Source organism: Podarcis vaucheri, assembly GCF_965113315.1.
Source record: "Podarcis vaucheri genome assembly, chromosome: 16".
NCBI lineage: Eukaryota > Metazoa > Chordata > Lepidosauria > Squamata > Lacertidae > Podarcis > Podarcis vaucheri.
The window spans coordinates 8190825-8207794 of NC_138754.1; the positions used below are offsets into that span (position 1 = coordinate 8190825).

General features: G+C 48.4%; 2 protein-coding genes across 3 annotated transcripts in view; both read right to left on the reverse strand.

The window, feature by feature from the left end:
* The window catches only part of INTS3 (integrator complex subunit 3), a 91020-nt gene extending 86957 nt beyond the window's left edge, over positions 1-4063 (reverse strand). Inside the window, exon 1 of one of the 2 annotated variants that reach the window (XM_082202095.1) lies at positions 3283-4063. In XM_082202095.1, the coding sequence (XP_082058221.1) occupies positions 3283-3384 (102 nt within the window). In that variant the 5' untranslated portion in view covers positions 3385-4063. The remainder of the gene's footprint in view (positions 1-3282) is intronic. The other variant, XM_082202094.1, reaches the window with a different exon arrangement.
* Positions 4064-15145: 11082 nt separating this feature from the next.
* Positions 15146-16970, reverse strand: part of NPR1 (natriuretic peptide receptor 1) — a 65708-nt gene continuing 63883 nt past the window's right edge. Inside the window, exons 20-22 of the mRNA XM_082202091.1 lie at positions 16386-16484; positions 16016-16107; positions 15146-15789 (exon numbers count right to left, since the gene is read on the reverse strand). Coding sequence (XP_082058217.1) covers positions 15727-15789; positions 16016-16107; positions 16386-16484 — 254 coding nt within the window. The 3' untranslated portion in view covers positions 15146-15726. The remainder of the gene's footprint in view (positions 15790-16015; positions 16108-16385; positions 16485-16970) is intronic.

Genomic DNA, 16970 nt, shown 5'->3' on the forward strand with positions numbered 1-16970 from the left:
TAATGCTATTCTATGCTACATCAACAGAAGTATAGCATCCCAATCAAAGGTAGTCATACAACTGCTCTGTTCTGCCTTGGTCGGGCCACACCTGAAGTCCTGCACCCATTTCTGAGCACCACAATTGAAGAAGGATATTGACAAGCTGGAATGTGTGTGGCCCAAGGAGGGCAACTAAGATGGTCAAGGGTGTGGAAATTAAGCCTTATTAGAAACAGGGAGTTGGGTATGCTTAGCCTGGGAGAGACTGAGAGGAGCTTTGATAGCCATCTTCAGATCTCTAAAGGGCTGCCACATGGGAGATGGGGCAAACATGTTTTCTCCCGCTCCAGAGGGTAGGACCGGAACCAATGGATTTAAGTTACAAGAAAGGAGATTCCAGCTGTACATCAGGGAGCACTTTCTGATGGTAAGAGCTGTTCGAAAGTGGAACGGACACATTAGAAGGTGAGGGACTCTCCTTCCTTGGAGGTTTTTAAGCAGAGGTTGGGTGGCCATGTGTCGTGGATGCTTTAGCTGCATTACAGGGGGTTGGACTAGATGAACCTAGGGGTCCCAACTCTACAATTCTATGCCTATAAACAAACCATGGCTAAAGTGCTGGGCTAGCAAATTACGCAAAACCAAGATTCACTAACTAAGGTTTATTTAAACCATGGTTAAATGTTATGAGCAAACCAGGCCACTATATAATTCCCTGACATTGGTGAGGGCAGGGATGAACAGGAGAAGAACCCAGCTGGATCAGACCAAAGGCCCAGTGAGGTCGGCATCCTGTTCTTACAGTGGCCAACCAAATGTCTGTGGGAAGCCTGAAAACAGGACTCGAAAACAGGACCTGCAAGCAACAGAGGCACATGGTCTCTGATAGTGGAGGGAGAACAGAGTCATCGTGGCCAGAAGCCACAGAAAGCCTTATCCTCAATGCATTTGCTTAACCCCCTTTTAAAGCCATCCAAATTGATGGCCATCGCTACATCTTTTGGGAGGAAATTCCACAGTCTAAACATGCATTGTGTATAGTTGTAATTTATTCTGTCGGTCCTGAATCTCCTAGCACTCAGTTTCATCGGATGACCCTGGGAGCTACTGTTATGAGGGTGAATCTCCCACCACATGAGGAAGAATCTTATACACCTCTATCAAGGCCTCTGCTACTTGCCTCCCCCCCCCCCAACATAAAAAACAAGATTTAATCTTTTGTAGTTCCTGCAACCACTTGATCGTTCTGAACACAGAACATAGCCATCGTGGCTAGTAACCACAGGCAGCCTTAAAGGTAAATGGACCCCTGACCATTAGGTCCAGTCGCGGACGACTCTGGGGTTGCGGCGCTCATCTCGCTTTATTGGACGAGGGAGCCGGCGTACAGCTTCCGGGTCATGTGGCCAGCATGACTAAGCCGCTTCTGGAGAACCAGAGCAGCACACGGAAACGCCGTTTACCTTCCCGCCGGAGCGGTACCTATTTATCTACTTGCACTTTGACGTGCTTTGGAACTGCTAGGTTGGCAGGAGCAGGGACCGAGCAACAGGAGCTCACCCAGTCGTGGGGATTCGAACCACCGGCCTTCTGACCAGCAAGCCCAAGAGGCTCAGTGGTTTAACCCACAGCGCCACCTGCATCCCATACAGGCATCCTTAGCCTCCATGAATTTGTCCAATCCTGTCTTAAAACCATCCAAGCTGGTGGCCATCACTGAACTATGGCACTTTGTGAAGATGTCCTTCCTTTCATCTGTCCCCAATCTTCCCACGTTCAGCTCCACTGAGTGTTCACAAGTTCTAGAGTTCTAGAGTTGTTATGGGAGAAGGCCAGAACTTTTTCTCTATGCATTTTCTCCAAACCATGCAAACTGTTATAAACTTCTAGCACCTATTACTCACCGTTTGTCTAACCTAAAAAAAGCCCCAAACACCGCAACATTGATCATTTTAGCCGCCCTTCTCTGAACCCTTTGCAACTCCGTAATATCCTTTCTGACTTGTCCCAAACTGCACACAATATTCCAAGAGCAGTCACACCATAGACTTGGAACGACGGAATCTGTGTAGCGGCAACCTTCTTCTCAACCTCTTTCCTAACAATCCCTAACATGGAATTTGCCTTTCCCACAGCTGACGCACACCGGGTCGACATCTCCACCGAGCTACCGTCAAGAACCCAGCTCTGCAATTCTTCAATTCTATGACCCGTTCCTGGCAACAGGAGCAAACCTCAGGCAGTGCAGAGGCTACGAAGTCCACATGGAAAAAGTATTGCAGCCACACAAAGGCGTGGGCCACATCAACTTTCCAAACAAGTCCCTGCAAGTTACCAAGCCAGAAAAAAAAACCACCAGGCCATTTTTGTAAGCCGCTCTGGGCACAGCAACCTCAGCTCACCTGCTAAGAGTGGAAGCTGGCCTATCAGGGCAAATGGGGCACTGACCGCAGTCCTTCCCCACCTGCCTGTGGTCTTACGTATATAACCAGTAAGGGGGCAGCTCTGGCCGTCATCGTCTCCAACTCCTAGTTTCTCTCACTTCTGCCCCACCAGTCCCATTGGAAATCTGCCACCGCTGCTAGGCAGCCCTCAGAGAAGCTACTGCAGCCTCACTCTTCCCAACTCTGAAATGGGAACCATATTCCTCCTATTGCACTGAGGAACAGGCAGGCGCAGAAAGCAGCCTGCAGACCTCTCAGCACTTTGTCAATGTTAATTATAGCCAGTCCCCAAACCCAGGAAATAACGCAAAAGAGCTCCATAACTTATGGTTACCGAAGAGCACGTTCTGCATTCCCCCAGCCAGATGCCGTCAGGCCACATGAGAAGAGCTTGCTGGGTCAGGCCAATGGCCCATACTGGACTAGGTGGGTCACTGGCCTGATCAAGGAGGCTATTCTTATAGATACAGCATCCTGTTATCAGAGCGGCCACCCAGACGCTGCTGGGAAACCCACGATAGGGACGCAAACCCAAGAGCGCTCACACCTGCCATGATGTCCAGCATGGGATATTCGGAAACATAACTGCCTCTGACTATGGAGACTGTTGCATAGCCATTGTGGCTAGTAGCCATGATCTGGTCGAGGCTTTAAAAAAGCACAATTAGGAAGACTTTCCATGTCACTTGACTGGTGTTGGGCCTAGGAAGACAAACGCTTCTTGTTACTCTAGAGGCAAAGCAGGCCCAATTTTTATTTTAAAAAATATTATTTGTACGCCTTCTAAGGAGAAGCACTGTCCCACACAGTCACCCACACCCTCCCTTCACCTTCACCCCCCCCCCCGGGCACCTACCTCCTCTAACTCATCCTTGGCATCCAAGCTGGTGTAGATCAGCAATTTCCCTCCACCTCCTCCTCCTCCTGTGGTTGCTGCACCCCCTTTCCCCTTCTCCATAGCAGGTGGGGGTGGGGTGGGGAAGACACCCCCTTGCTCCCTCTCTCTCTCTCTCCCTTACCAAAGTGGGGCGGGGGGTGAGATCAATGGGGAAGCCCCACACTCACCCCCCCTGGACTTTCCTCAGCGCCCTATTTGGAGGCAGGGGGAGAGAAACAGATGTGGGGAGGGGGGCTAAGGGGCAGGGGGATTAGCTATGGGGCAGGTGGAACCGACTCTCTATTTAAAGTCACCACCACAACACACAACCTGTGATAGGTGCCCCACTATTTAAGGGGAGCACTTTGTGGGGGGGTGAGGAGCGGGGGGGGACTTTTAAGTCTCTCCCCCCCAAAAAAAAACCTATTGTGGGGAGTGGGGGATCCCTGCAGCTCCGAATTTGGAGGGGATACTTTTGCTTGACCAATGAAACTCTAAAGGGGAAAAAAGTGGTCAGACTTGAGTGGGGGTTAAGTGGGGAGGTGAGTTGGGGGGGGCCCTCTCCTAGCTCTGAGGGGCGGGGCATAAGGAGTGGGAGGGGGTCTTCTGGGGGCGGGGCTTGAGTCCCAGGGGGCGGGGCTTGGGGCAGCTAAGGGTGGAGGCGAGGGGTGACACTCTTTTTATAGGCGTGTCTCTCTTTCAGGGACAAATTTTAAAAAATAAAAAGGTGAGGGGGGGATATATATAGAGATAGGGGTGGGGGGAGTCTCTGCTCCGGTGGGGGGTTGGGAGGGGGGAGCGTGCGCGCCTCCTCGCCCCCCACCACCCAGCCGCACAAGACCGGAAGTCGGTGCTTTGGGATGAGCGAGTGTGTGAAGGGAACGGGCGGAGGAAGAAGCGCAGCCCTCCAGCACAACCGGAAGGGCCCGCCTCTCCTCCTGCCTCGTCTTCGCCCTCGGCCTATCAGGGGCCAGGGAGGCCGGTGAGTGGCAGGAGCCGTCCCAGCGGGCCAATGATTGGGAGTTCGAGCGGGGAGGAGGAGGAGGAGGGGAGGCTTGGAGTCCGGCCCCAACCTCTAAGCAGAGGAAAGACTTAGTAAAAAAGTACAGAGTGACACGGCTGTTTGTCGCTTCCGGGATGGCTTCTTGCGAGGCCTCCTGGTTCAAAGGCTCTTGTTCGGGGGTGGGGAAGAGCAGAAGTAAGCGCTCTGTTCATTGGGCGGGAGAACGGCCGGGCAATGGTAGCCTGGCTGCTATTGGGCAGCAGCAACCGGGTGTACTTCTGGCCCCCGCCTTTCCACAAGACAAGGAATTGGTTTTTCTTTTTTAGGATGTCCTGCCTCTTACTCGGAGTAAGCCCACTGAAGATAATGGATTTATGCAGGCCCACACCTTTCGCTTTAAAACACCGCCTCCAAAAAAGAACTGTAGTTTACTACCTACAGAGCTACAATTCCCAGCACCCTTGAAAAACTATAGTTCCCAGGATTACTTGGAGGAAATAATGCCGTTTTAAAAGGATGGTGTGTGCGTACCATTAAAGCACCACGATGATGCTTTAAACAAGCATGGTTTCCTCTGAAAGAGTCCCAGGCACCATGGTTTCGTTGAGGGTGCTGGGAATTGTAGCATTGTTGTGGGCAAACTACAGTTCCCTGGACTCTTGGGGAAGCTGCGCTTTAAATGTACATAGCGGAGCAAACCCATGGAAACCAACAGACCAAAGTTACCATGCCCATTGACTTCAGCTCTTGAGGTCTGATAGCTGATGTTAGCTATCGCCTTATTCTGTTCTCATGCTACAAGACAGCAATGACCATTCACATGGCAAAGAAAGATACGGCAGGTACGCGTATTTAAATAAATAAATAAGTGGGGATTTATTTATGTGCTACTCAGTCGTAATTTGAGCTGGTTTTCGCTTTGAAACTTTAGAATAATTGCCCTGAAGACTGCCAAGGCCAATACTTATAATTATGCCCACGTAATAGGTTCAAAGGGACGCGGGTGGCGCTGTGGGTTAAACCACAGAGCCTAGGACTTGCCGATCAGAAGGTCGGTGGTTCGAATCCCCACGACGGGGTGAGCTCCCGTTGCTCGGTCCCTGCTCCTGCCAACCTAGCAGTTCGAAAGCACACCAGTGCAAGTAGATAAATAGGTACCGCTCTGGTGGGAAGGTAAATGGGGTTTCCATGCGCTTATTTGGTTCGCCAGAAGTGGCTTAGTCATGCTGACCACATGACCCGGAAGCTGTACGTCAGCTCCCTCGGCCAGTAAAGCGAGATGAGTGCTGCAACCCCAGAGTCGGCCGCGACTGGACCTAATGGTCAGGGGTCCCTTTACCTTTAATAGGTTCAAAGTGGAAGGCACCAAAGAGAGATAGAGAGTCGACAGCCTGGCAGGGTAGTTCCCACATGGTTAATATTGCAGTTACAGGTGAGGCTGAGACAATAACCCTGGCGTGTACTCCAGTCATGCTGCCTCATTCATATACAATATGAGGGAGAGATTTAGAACAACTTTGCTGTGTATTCCCCAAAGCCGCAGCACAATCCTTTCCATGCCTACTCCAAAGTTCAGCCCCATTGAGTTCAATGAGGCCTACCTTGCAGGACTGTCATTATATAGAATCATAGAATCTTAGAGCTGGAAGGGACCCAGGGGTCATCTAGTCCAACCCCCTGCAATGCGGGAATCTCAGCTAAAGTATCCGTGACGGATGGCCATCTAACCTCTGCTTAAAAGGTCCACCACCTCTGAAGGGAGATGATGTTTAAAAGTCTAGCTTGGACAGCATTTTAAAATAGGGCATTATTATGCATGAAACATATACAGCGGTATCTGTCCAATTTTGTGTAGATTGGGTGGTTTGGAAATTCTGCCCCATGCAAAAAATAAATCCGCTTTTCTGACTGCAGTAGAATTTAACCAGGAGAAGAAAATCCACAGCGAACCCGGAAGCTAGAACGCGAGGACTTGTGTATTCGAGTCTTCATTTTCTTAAGTCTATATGGGGAAAAGGGGAAAGGAAGGGTGGGGGCGGCGCGAGGCAAAGCAGCCCAACGGCAGCGCGACTCGAGGCCTAAGGCGCTCTTGGTGTCCCTCCCGTCTTGCGCAGGCGCAGTCGTAGCTCGGCCTCAGCGGCCCTCCTCCCGCTCTTGCTTCTGGACGGGCTTCGAGTAGCGAGGCGCTCACCCCGTCGCAGTGCTCCCTCGCGCATGCGCCCTCCGCATCTTGAGTCGGCGGCTTGGTTTTCCCGCGCTGTCCGGCGAAGGCCCCTCCCTCCCCGCCTCTTCCTCTGAGGGCGCCCGTTGGGCCTCGTCGTCCTCCTGGGCCTCTTTTATAAGTACTCCAAAGTAACTCCCCACGAACACAAAGAGTGCCGTGCGTGCTTACTCCCGAGTAAGCTGCGCTCGGAGGTCACAGGTGTGAGGAAACGTTTGGCCGCAGGTTGTTGCTCAACTACAACACCCATCAGCCCCTGCGAGCGCGGCCAATGGCAAGGGATGATGGGAGATGTAGTTCTGCGACGCCTGGAGGGTCAAAGTTTCGCCACACCTGACAGTTGACATCTTTTTATTTTATTTATTTCACAATATTCATATCCTGCCTGATTCTTTAAAAAAAACCCAACACACACACACCCCAAAGTGGTTTGCAGAAAGAATAAAGCAATAAAATTATAATAAAAACATTCAAAAAATTAAAAACTAGCAATGAGCTAAAAACAACACATCTAAGTAGGCTTGTGCTTGCCTAAACAAAAACGTTTTTTGCAGGTACCGAAAAGAGTACAGTGAAGTTGCCTGCCTAGGGTCAATGGGCAGGGAGTTCCAAAGTGTAGACTCCACCACACTAAAAGACTGGATTCTTACTGATGCAAAAATAGGTATGCCAACGCCAGTTGCACCGATTGAAGTGGTCAAGTGGGCATTGTTAAGTTGTGGGTGAACATATCAGGCAACACATTGATTCTTCAAACAGCTCTTGTTTATTCACAGAACAGAACTGAACTGAAGGGTTCAGCCAGCCTGCTTCTATAGAGCTCCACTACAACGCAACTGTAACAACTTTCTGTAACTATCCAATCACTGAATGTCACTTTCAATTCCTTATTTGCATATGTGGACCTGAGTGAAAACTATCTACAGTATCCCCTTGCTGGCCCAGGGTGAGAACTTCAGTACATAACAGGCATGCCATGGGGCAAGGCAATCTTGCAAGTTGTAAAGGGCTTTGTGTACTCCAGGTCAGACCTCACCTGGAGCACTGTGTCCAGTTCTGGGCACCACAATTCAAGAAGGACACTGACAAACTGGAACGTGTCCAGAGGAGGGCAACCAAAATGGTCAAAGGCCTGGAAATGATGCCTTATGAGGAACGGCTAAGGGAGCTGGGCATGTTTAGCTTGGAGAAGAGGAGGTTAAGGGGTGATATGATAGCCATGTTCAAATATATAAAAGGATGTCACATAGAGGAGGGAGAAAGGTTGTTTTCTGCTGCTCCAGAGAAGCGGACACGGAGCAATGGATCCAAACTACAAGAAAGAAGATTCCACCTAAACATGAGGAAGAACTTCCTGACAGCAAGAGCTGTTTGACAGTGGAATTTGCTGCCAAGGAGTGTGGTGGAGTCTCCTACTTTGGAGGTCTTTAAGCAGAGGCTTGACAACCATATGTCAGGAGTGCTCTGGTGGTGTTTCCTGCTTGGCAGGGGGTTGGACTCGATGGCCCTCGTGGTCTCTTCCAACTCTATGATTCTATGATTCTACTAATGGTAACACCTTGAACTTGCCCCGGTTGCAAAACACCAAGCAGTGCAGATCTCTGAGCAGAGGTTTTAGATCCTGACAAGGTTCCTCGCTCCGGTCAGCAATCATGCCACAGCATTCTGCCCTAGCTGCCCATATCAAGCACAAGGGAAGCCCCACATAGAGCGCATTGAAATAATCCAGTCTTGAAGCAACCATAATTTAATAGCAACAATATATATATATATAGCTCAGAGACAGCTTCTGGTTATAGGCATATAATGCAGATTTTCATCATCACAATTTTTTGAAGCAAACTAACAAATGGTGTACTAACTTACCGTGAAATGTGGTTACAGATCTCATTATATTAAAGAAAGTATATAATGTAACTATGTACTGAATACAGACAACAATGGCAATAAAGGGCAATCATCACACCTTGTTCCTCTTTAAATCTTGGTGGCGTACACTAGAATCACAGAATTGTAGAGCTGAGAGTCATCTGTTTCAAACCCCTGCAATGCGGGTCTCTCAGCTAAGAATCCCTGACAGGTGAGCACCCAAACTCTGTTTAAAAACCTCCAACGAAGGAGATTCCACTCTTCACAGCTGAACAGCTCTAACCCTCAGAAAGTTCTTGCCAACGTTTAGTCAGAATCCCCATCCTTGCCATTTGAATCCATCGATTTGAGTTCTACTCTCTGGAGCAGCTGAAAGCAGTCTTGCTCCACCATCCATGTGACAGATCTTCATATATCTGAAGTTAGCCATTGTATCATTTCATAGTCTTCTCCAGGCCAGAACACAGTGTTGGAATAAAGCAAGCATATCAACCCATTTTTCAAATAAATATTCTTGGTAAAAAAAATCTGATTCTGTCAAAGGCTTTCTCTGCACCTAAAAAGAGGAAGATTGGACGGACCCCGCCACCTCATTTTGGGCATATCTCGATACAATCTGTAGCTTTCCTGACATGCTGATCGTCGTTTTCCGTTCCTTATAAAGCCTTCTGGTCTCGTTCTACATATCTCTGGATTTATTTAGCCTCTTTGCTAATATAGCGCTCCGTATATCTGCATCCTGGTTTATTGGGGAGATTGGCCTACGAGGCCGTGGGACTGTCATAACTTTTCCTGCCTTTGAAAGCACCTTTACGACTGCCTCTGACCACAACCTGGGCAGTTTTCCCAATTTGCAAGGACTCGTTTATCATCCTTACATAGCATGCTATAATTTTGTCTGAGACAGTTATATAAAACTCGGCTGCCACCCCTGACTGACATATTTCAGTCTCTAAGTCAAACCACATTCGTGGCTTAAAAGCCAAACAGAAAACGAGATGTCGAATAAGCAAGGTGTTTCCTTCAAGGAGCTCCAAGTGGTATATGCCCTTCCTCTTTTATCTTCACAACAATCCTTTAAGGGAGTTTAGGAGTGCCTTTGTGCCTGGGTTTTATACAGGCATCTGGTTGGATGCAGTGAGATGTTGGTCACTAGATGATCCAGAAAGCTCTTCCAAAGTTCGTAAAATGGGCCCAAGGCTTCACACAATCAGCTTCATGAGATGAGTAGGAATTTGTTTTTTTTTTTAATAATAATCTTTATTAAACAATCAAAAGCTTCAGAAATTTAAACAAAAAATACAAAAACAAAAAAACCTACAAAAATGAGAAAATACAGAACAAAACACATAGATGTACACAATAAAAAACAATTAACAGAATAGGAAAAAAGAAGAACCAAAAAACACCAAAAAAGAAAACAAAAAAGATTAGTGTTTCCATATCTTATATCTCATTCACTAGTTTCTTGACCTCCTCACACCTCCCTTTTTGTATTCCAGTTCAGATATTTAGTTCAGCAAGTCCTTACCCTCTATCATTCATCCTTACTCAACATCTTAACCTATAATAATATATTTTCCACCATTGTCATCCATATTTACATATTCTTATTAATCTTTTAACTAACACCACTTATTTTCAATCCAACATCCTTTTAACATTCATTAATTTTACAGTATTTCTGTAGGTAGTCTTTAATTTTTTTCCCATTCTTCATCCACCGCCTCTTCTCCCTGGTCTCGGATTCTGCCAGTCATTTCTGCCAATTCCATGTACTCTATCACCTTCATCTGCCATTCTTCCAGAGTGGGTAAATCTTGTGTCTTCCAATACTTTGCAATGAGTATTCTTGCTGCTGTTGTAGCATACATAAAAAAGTTCTATCCTTCTTTGGCACCAATTGGCCGACTATGCCCAGGAGAAAGGCGAGATGAGTAGGAATTTGAACACAGGTCTGCCAAGTTCTTAGTCCAACACACTATCCACTTAACATATCTGCAGATCAGCCTTCCCCAACCTGGTACCATCTAGATGTTAAGAACACAAGAAGAGCCTGCTCGATAAGACCAACGGCCCATCGAAGAAGAAGAAGAGTTTGGATTTGATATCCCGCCTTTCACTCCCCTTCAGGAGTCTCAAAGCGGCTAACATTCTCCCTTCCCTTCCTCCCCCACAACAAACTCTGTGAGGTGAGTGAGGCTGAGGGACTTCAAAGAAGTGTGACTGGCCCAAGGTCACCCAGCAGCTGCATGTGGAGGAGCGGAGACGCGAACCCGGTTCCCCAGACTACGAGTCCACCGCTCTTAACCGCTACACCACACTGGCTCTCTACTGTAGTCCATCCTCCTGTTCTCACAGGGGCCAAGCAGATACCTGTGGGAAACTCATAATCAGGACCTGAACACAAGAGTGCTCTCCCTTCCTATGGTTTCCAGCAAGTGGTATGCAGAAGGATTGCTGCCCTCAACCATGGAAGCAGCTACTAGTGATCCCTGTTTGTTTAATCCACTTTTTGTCTAAAACCATCCAACCTTGTAATAATAATAATAATAATAATAATTTATTATTTATACCCCGCCCATCTGGCTGGGCCTCCCCAGCCACTCTGGGCGGCTTCCATAAAAACCAAAAATAGAGTAAAATATCACACGTTTAAAACTTCCCTGAACAGGGCTGCCTTAAGATGTCTCCTGAATGTCAGGTAGTTGTTTATCGCCTTGACATCTGATGGGAGGGCGTTCCACAGGGCGGGCGCCACTACCGAAAAGGCCCTCTGCCTGGTTCCCTGTAGCTTTGCTTCTCGCAGGGAGGGAACCGCCAGAAGGCCCTCGGCGCTGGACCTCAGCGTCCAGGCAGAACGATGGGGGTGGAGATGCTCCTTCAAGTATACTGGGCTGAAGCCGTTTAGGGCTTTAAAGGTCAGCACCAACACTTTGAATTGTGCTCGGAAACGTACTGGGAGCCAATGTAGGTTTTTCAAGACCGGTGTTATATGGTCTCGGCAGCCGTTCCCAGTCACCAGTCTGGCTGCTGCATTCTGGATTAGTTGTAGTTTCCGGGTCACCTTCAAAGGTAGCCCCACGTAGAGCGCATTGCAGTAGTCCAAGCGGGAGATAACCAGAGCATGCACCACTCTGGCGAGACAGTCCGCGGGCAGGTAGGGTCTCAGCCTATGTACCAGATGGAGGGTTGATACGAAATAAATAATAATAATAATAATAATAATAATAATAATAATAATAATAATTTATTTATACCCTCCCCATCTGGCCGGGCCTCTCAGCCACTCTGGGCGGCTTCCAACAAAATATTAAAATACAGTAATGAATCAAACATTAAAAGCTTCCCTAAACAGGGCTGCCTTCAGATGTCTTCTAAAAGTGTGGTACAGTGCTACCTCGGGTTAAGAACTTAATTCGTTCTGGAAGTTTGTTCTTAACCTGAAACTGTTCTTAGCCTGAAGCACCACTTTAGCTAACGGGGCCTCCTGCTGCCGCTGCGCCGCCGGAGCACAATTTCTGTTCTCATCCTGAAGCAAAGTTCTTAACCCAAGGTAATATTTCTGGGTTAGTGGAGTCTGGAACCCTGAAGCGTATGTAACCTGAGGTACCACTGTAGTTGTTTTTCTCTTTGACATCTGGTGGGAGGCCATTCCACAGGGCAGGTGCCACTACCGAGAAGGCCCTGTGCCTGGTTCCCTGTAACTTGGCTTCTCGCAGTGAGGGAACAGCCAGAAGGCCCTCGGAGCTGGACCTCAGTGTCTGGGCAGAACGATGGGGGTGGAGATGCTCCTTCAGGTATACTGGACTGCTCACTGTGCTTTAAAAGAGAACTCTGTGAAAATGATGCTTAGACGTTATTTAACCCCTGATAAATTATCTAGAATGTATAAGAAGGTTCCTAATAACTACTGGAAGTGCAAACAAACAGGTGGCTCTTGTTCCCCACACGTTGGTGGACTTGTAAGAAAGTGAGGGTATTTTGGGAAATGATATATGATGAGATAAAAAAAAAGATGTTTGATGTGGCTATACAAAAGACAAAAAGCAAAACAACCCTGAAGCTTTTCTGCTAGGGATTATAGGGACAGAAGTTCCAAAGAAAAGATGGTTTTTGTTTATGTATGTAACTACAGCAGCTAGGATTCTTTACGTTCAGAAATGGAAAGGTGAAGAAGCTCCCACCAAAGAAGAATAGTGATGGACTGTGTTGAATCAGCAAAGTTAACTGCTAAAATAAGAGAACGTAACGAGGATTGTTTCATTGAAGAATGGAAGCCTTTTTGGGACTATTTAAAGAAATGCTATGATATGGTGAATTCTCGAGCAGGGTTTGAACTATGAGCAACAGAAAGAATGGGAGATTACTGAGTTACGATTATGATATGAAAGGAGAAAAATATCGCAGAAGATGGGATGGGAAGATGAAAATAAAAAAGAATTAAAATAAAATAAAACCATCCAACCTGGCGCCCATCGCAGCCTCCTGTGGAAGAGAGTTCCATAGTTTATGCACTGCGTGAAGAAGCCCTTTATCTGATCTCAATGATTCAGTTTCGTTTGCACAACACACACACACACACACACACACACATTTACACGGAAACTCCACAACAGTTCCTTCCGAGCAATTTAAAAAAATAAAATCTAATAATGCAATCTCATGCATGTCTACTTGTGTTCAATTGCGCTTAAGCAATATTATGCACCATATAATTCACATGCTGGTTTTTATAAAGTGCTGTAAGACTCTTGGTTGTTTACACAGGAAAACTGAAGCAGGAGCTCCATCAAAATAAAATATCGGTCTTTTCCTTTCCAAGCCGCCTGTGTCGTTTTCACGCTCCTCGGTCGTGACTCATGGTTCTAAGGTATCAGCCGTTCTTTCCGCGTACGAAGGGGAAATAAATTTGATGCAAGACACTAAGTCGTAAGATTATGAGCAGCCCAGAGGAAATGAGAGGCCGATCTGTTAATTACCCTTTTCTCGTAGCCACATCCGGCTTTTTTTCTCCTGGAGGCAACAGGCAGGAGATTAAAAGAATTTTTTAAATAAAATAAAAAAACGTAGTTCCCTGCCATGCACACCGTACGATGGGATGACTGACGCAAAATATGTTAGGGTCTCGAGTGATGAAACGCTTTGTACGTATAGATCTGGCACGGGTGATGCGGGAATCTTGAGATTGGATCTCCTGACATTTTTTAATTTTGTTGTTGTGCTTCTAAAGCAGCACCAAGGGACTTGGAAATCAGGAGTACAGGAAGGCCAAGCCAAACCACCTTTCCCTACAATTATTTATTTTGCTATTGTACGTGTGCGGCTGCAGTTTCAATTCCCTCCGATGCTCCCGATGTCTTTGGAGGCATTGTAGGAACTTGAAACGCCAGGCAGTCCCAGCTTCCCAGTGTTGCTCAGAGTACTGAACTGATTGTTAAAAGAAAGAAAAAGAAAAAGAGAGTACCCCCCGGCCAGTCAGGGCTGAGCCCTGACAGTTATCCCAAGATGCCTGGGGCCAACACGAGTTCTGGTTTCCAGTTCATGCCTTGGCAGTGCCCAGGAGTGGAGAGGGTGCATCCTTTCCGTGTGAAATTTGGGAGACTTCGGTCATATTCCCACAAACGCCTGCTTTTTCAGAGTGTTGTTAAGTACAGTGGTACCTCGGGTTAAGTACTTAATTCGTTCCGGAGGTCCTGAAACCGTTCTTAACCTGAAGCACCACTTTAGCTAATGGGGCCTCCCGCTGCTGCCGCGCTGCCAGAGCACGATTTCTGTTCTCATCCTGAAGCAAAGTTCTTAACCCAAGGTAGTATTTCTGGGTTAGCGGAGACTGTAACCAGAAGCGTATGTAACCTGAAGCGTATGTAACCCGAGGCACCACTGTAGTAAGACCAGACTGCCTTCCCCGGGGTCCAGCTCCTGCGGTTCCTTCCAGAAGGAGGTGCAGCCAGAGAAACTCACAAAGAGACCAAACAGGTTGCCTCACCGAAAGGGCCTTTATTTACGTTATTCACTGTGGCAGACTCACAATCCCCCCCCCCCCCGCGGTCCCCTGTTTGCACATGACCAGTGGAGAGGATGGATTTCATGCTGGCCAGCTCCGGCACTTAGTTCATAAAGGGCCGAACTACACAATAGGTTGAATCTGTTATCACAATCATAGGCGGCTGCAACATTGGTTTTGTAAAATGGCGGGTGTGGCGAGGAGTGGGGTGGAAGTAGCATCCGCAAAGCACCATAGCCCTGATGAATCTCTCTCTCTCTCTCTCTCTTTCTAAATGGTCATTGCTGGGGAAGGAAGCGGGTATTTGTGTCAACAACAGCTTTTCCTCCAACACAAAGGGCATCTGGAAGGTGTTTTGTTTTTTTTTTTTTTGCCATAATGTGCGTGCAGAAAGGGTTAAGCCAAAAAACAAAACAACCCTCCCCTCATTTCTCTCCCCACCTCTGCTTTTCATAACTTGTTTAGCATAACTTGCTCCAGAAACCATCCCTCCCTCCCTCTCTCTCAACACATGCACGCAAACACCCCGTTTTAACAATATAGTCTATTTTCACTCCCAGCGATATGCGAGGTAGCAATAACAAGTGCCTCTGAGCATGTGCAGAGCGCCATTCCCCCTCCGCGACATCACAACCAGATTATATGTATCCTGGGGTGCGGGAGGCGGAGAGATCAACATCAGAGGAAGGACTTTCAATACGGTTCTACAGATCGCATCTTGCTATTCAGGGAAGGCAGAGAGTGACGCATACATTCATTTTATTATAAAGCTAGAGCTTTTTTTCAGGGGGTGGGGTGTGAAATCAGCAGCGGGTCATATACAGGCACGAGGTCTTGTGAGATGCTCAGACGTCCTCGCTCCAGATGCCAAATTCACAAGAGAGTGACAGATGCCCAACCAGCTTACACGGAGGGAGGGCCTGGTGCAGTTTGTTGAGTCTACCAGGCATCGTGAAGGACCCCAACTATGTCTGGTTGACATGGTTCAACAGGGAGCTGATGTGAAACGGGGGGAAAGGAGACAGGGGGCACACATTCGTAGTGATGGCTGCTCCAGGCCACGGGTGCACTGTCCAGTCTTTGGGGGCTCAGAGCTGGGTCAGAGCAGCTGACATGCTCAAAAGGCCCGAGGTGGAGAAGGGTGGGAGAACTCCAAGGGAGTAGGGTCCTGGGGGCTCAGTCCGGGATCCCCCTGACCCCCGGAGGGTGCCCTGAAAACAGAGGGTCTTTGGTGGCAGGGCGGAGACGACGGACGTGCCCGCCTTCGGGAAAGCAGGAGGGTTAGGAGATCTCCTGGGAATCCCGGAGGAAGGCCGCAACTCTTCAGCCCCGTGTACTGCTCACACGCTCCCCCAACAGCCAGTAGGTCCGGAGTTTGCCCTTCCCCTGGAGAGAGGAGACAGGAGGGCTGTTCAGACATCAGACACAGCACCACCAAACCCACCACAATGTCCCCACCTACCGCCCCCAGGGAAAAGAACAGAAATCTGGCGCATAGATGCACTCAGTTGCGGCTGGTGCCCATTTAGGCTATATTGGGGTACCTGAACTGTCTCAAGCTTTAAAGACGAAAAGGCAAAGGTTAACAGAAGAACTTTGCCAAGTTCCTCACCTTCATCTCCACATCCCCACGGAGCTCCAGATCAAAGCACCCAAACTCCTCCAGGATGGACTTGGTGGTTCCTGACAAGTGGATCTTCAGAGCTGGAAGGTGCAGACAGAAATTAGCAGGTTTGCACAGCGGTGGCTCCTCACTGTTTCAGCCAAACCTTTGCATACACGTGAGGTGGGGTTTAGAACTGTGACTGCGTATCGGCGAGGAAAATAAGGTGATGTGGGAAGCTGCGCGCAACATCTCAAAATCCAAATTCAGAACACTCCGTTGTGTGGCGGGGCTGGGGCTAGATCGTGAAAAGGATCTGGCCCATGAAGCCATCAAAGTTCGCCTGCCCCTGCCCACCCCACCCAAAATAGCAGCTCACCTTCCCCGTTGGACTCCATGCGGGAGGCTGTGTTGACTGTGTCCCCAAAGAGGCAGTAGCGAGGCATCTTCAGACCCACAACTCCGGCACAGACAGGGCCTTGGGGAGCAAAACACAGCGGTCATGGGGGATGGAGTGGATGAAGACACGTGAGTGTGGAGCTTTTCAGCTCCCATCCAGTGATGGCTGGTGCCCATTAAGACTGGTGGGGCAGAAGAGACCAATAACAGACGGAACCAGAGCCAATGGCTGGCATCTTCTTCCCTGCTGAGTTCTACACTGAGACTGAGGAAGACGAAGCTGCCAATCAGGGCCACACCACCCCCCTGGACTGGCTGTTAGGCAGAAAGGCAGGCAGATGGAGACAGGCTGAGTTTGGTGGGGCACTGTCCCCTCACCCGAATGGGTCAGCCTTGGCTGCTCCCACCACTTTCCCCTGAATAGCTAGGATCATGCCCTCTCCACCCTGGAAATCAGTTTGGGCAGACCTAAAGATAAAACCATGTGAACCATGCTTCGGACTGTATACCTGGAAGGCAAATCTGAGCTGTAGATTGCGCAAACCAGGGTTCATCAAACCGGGCT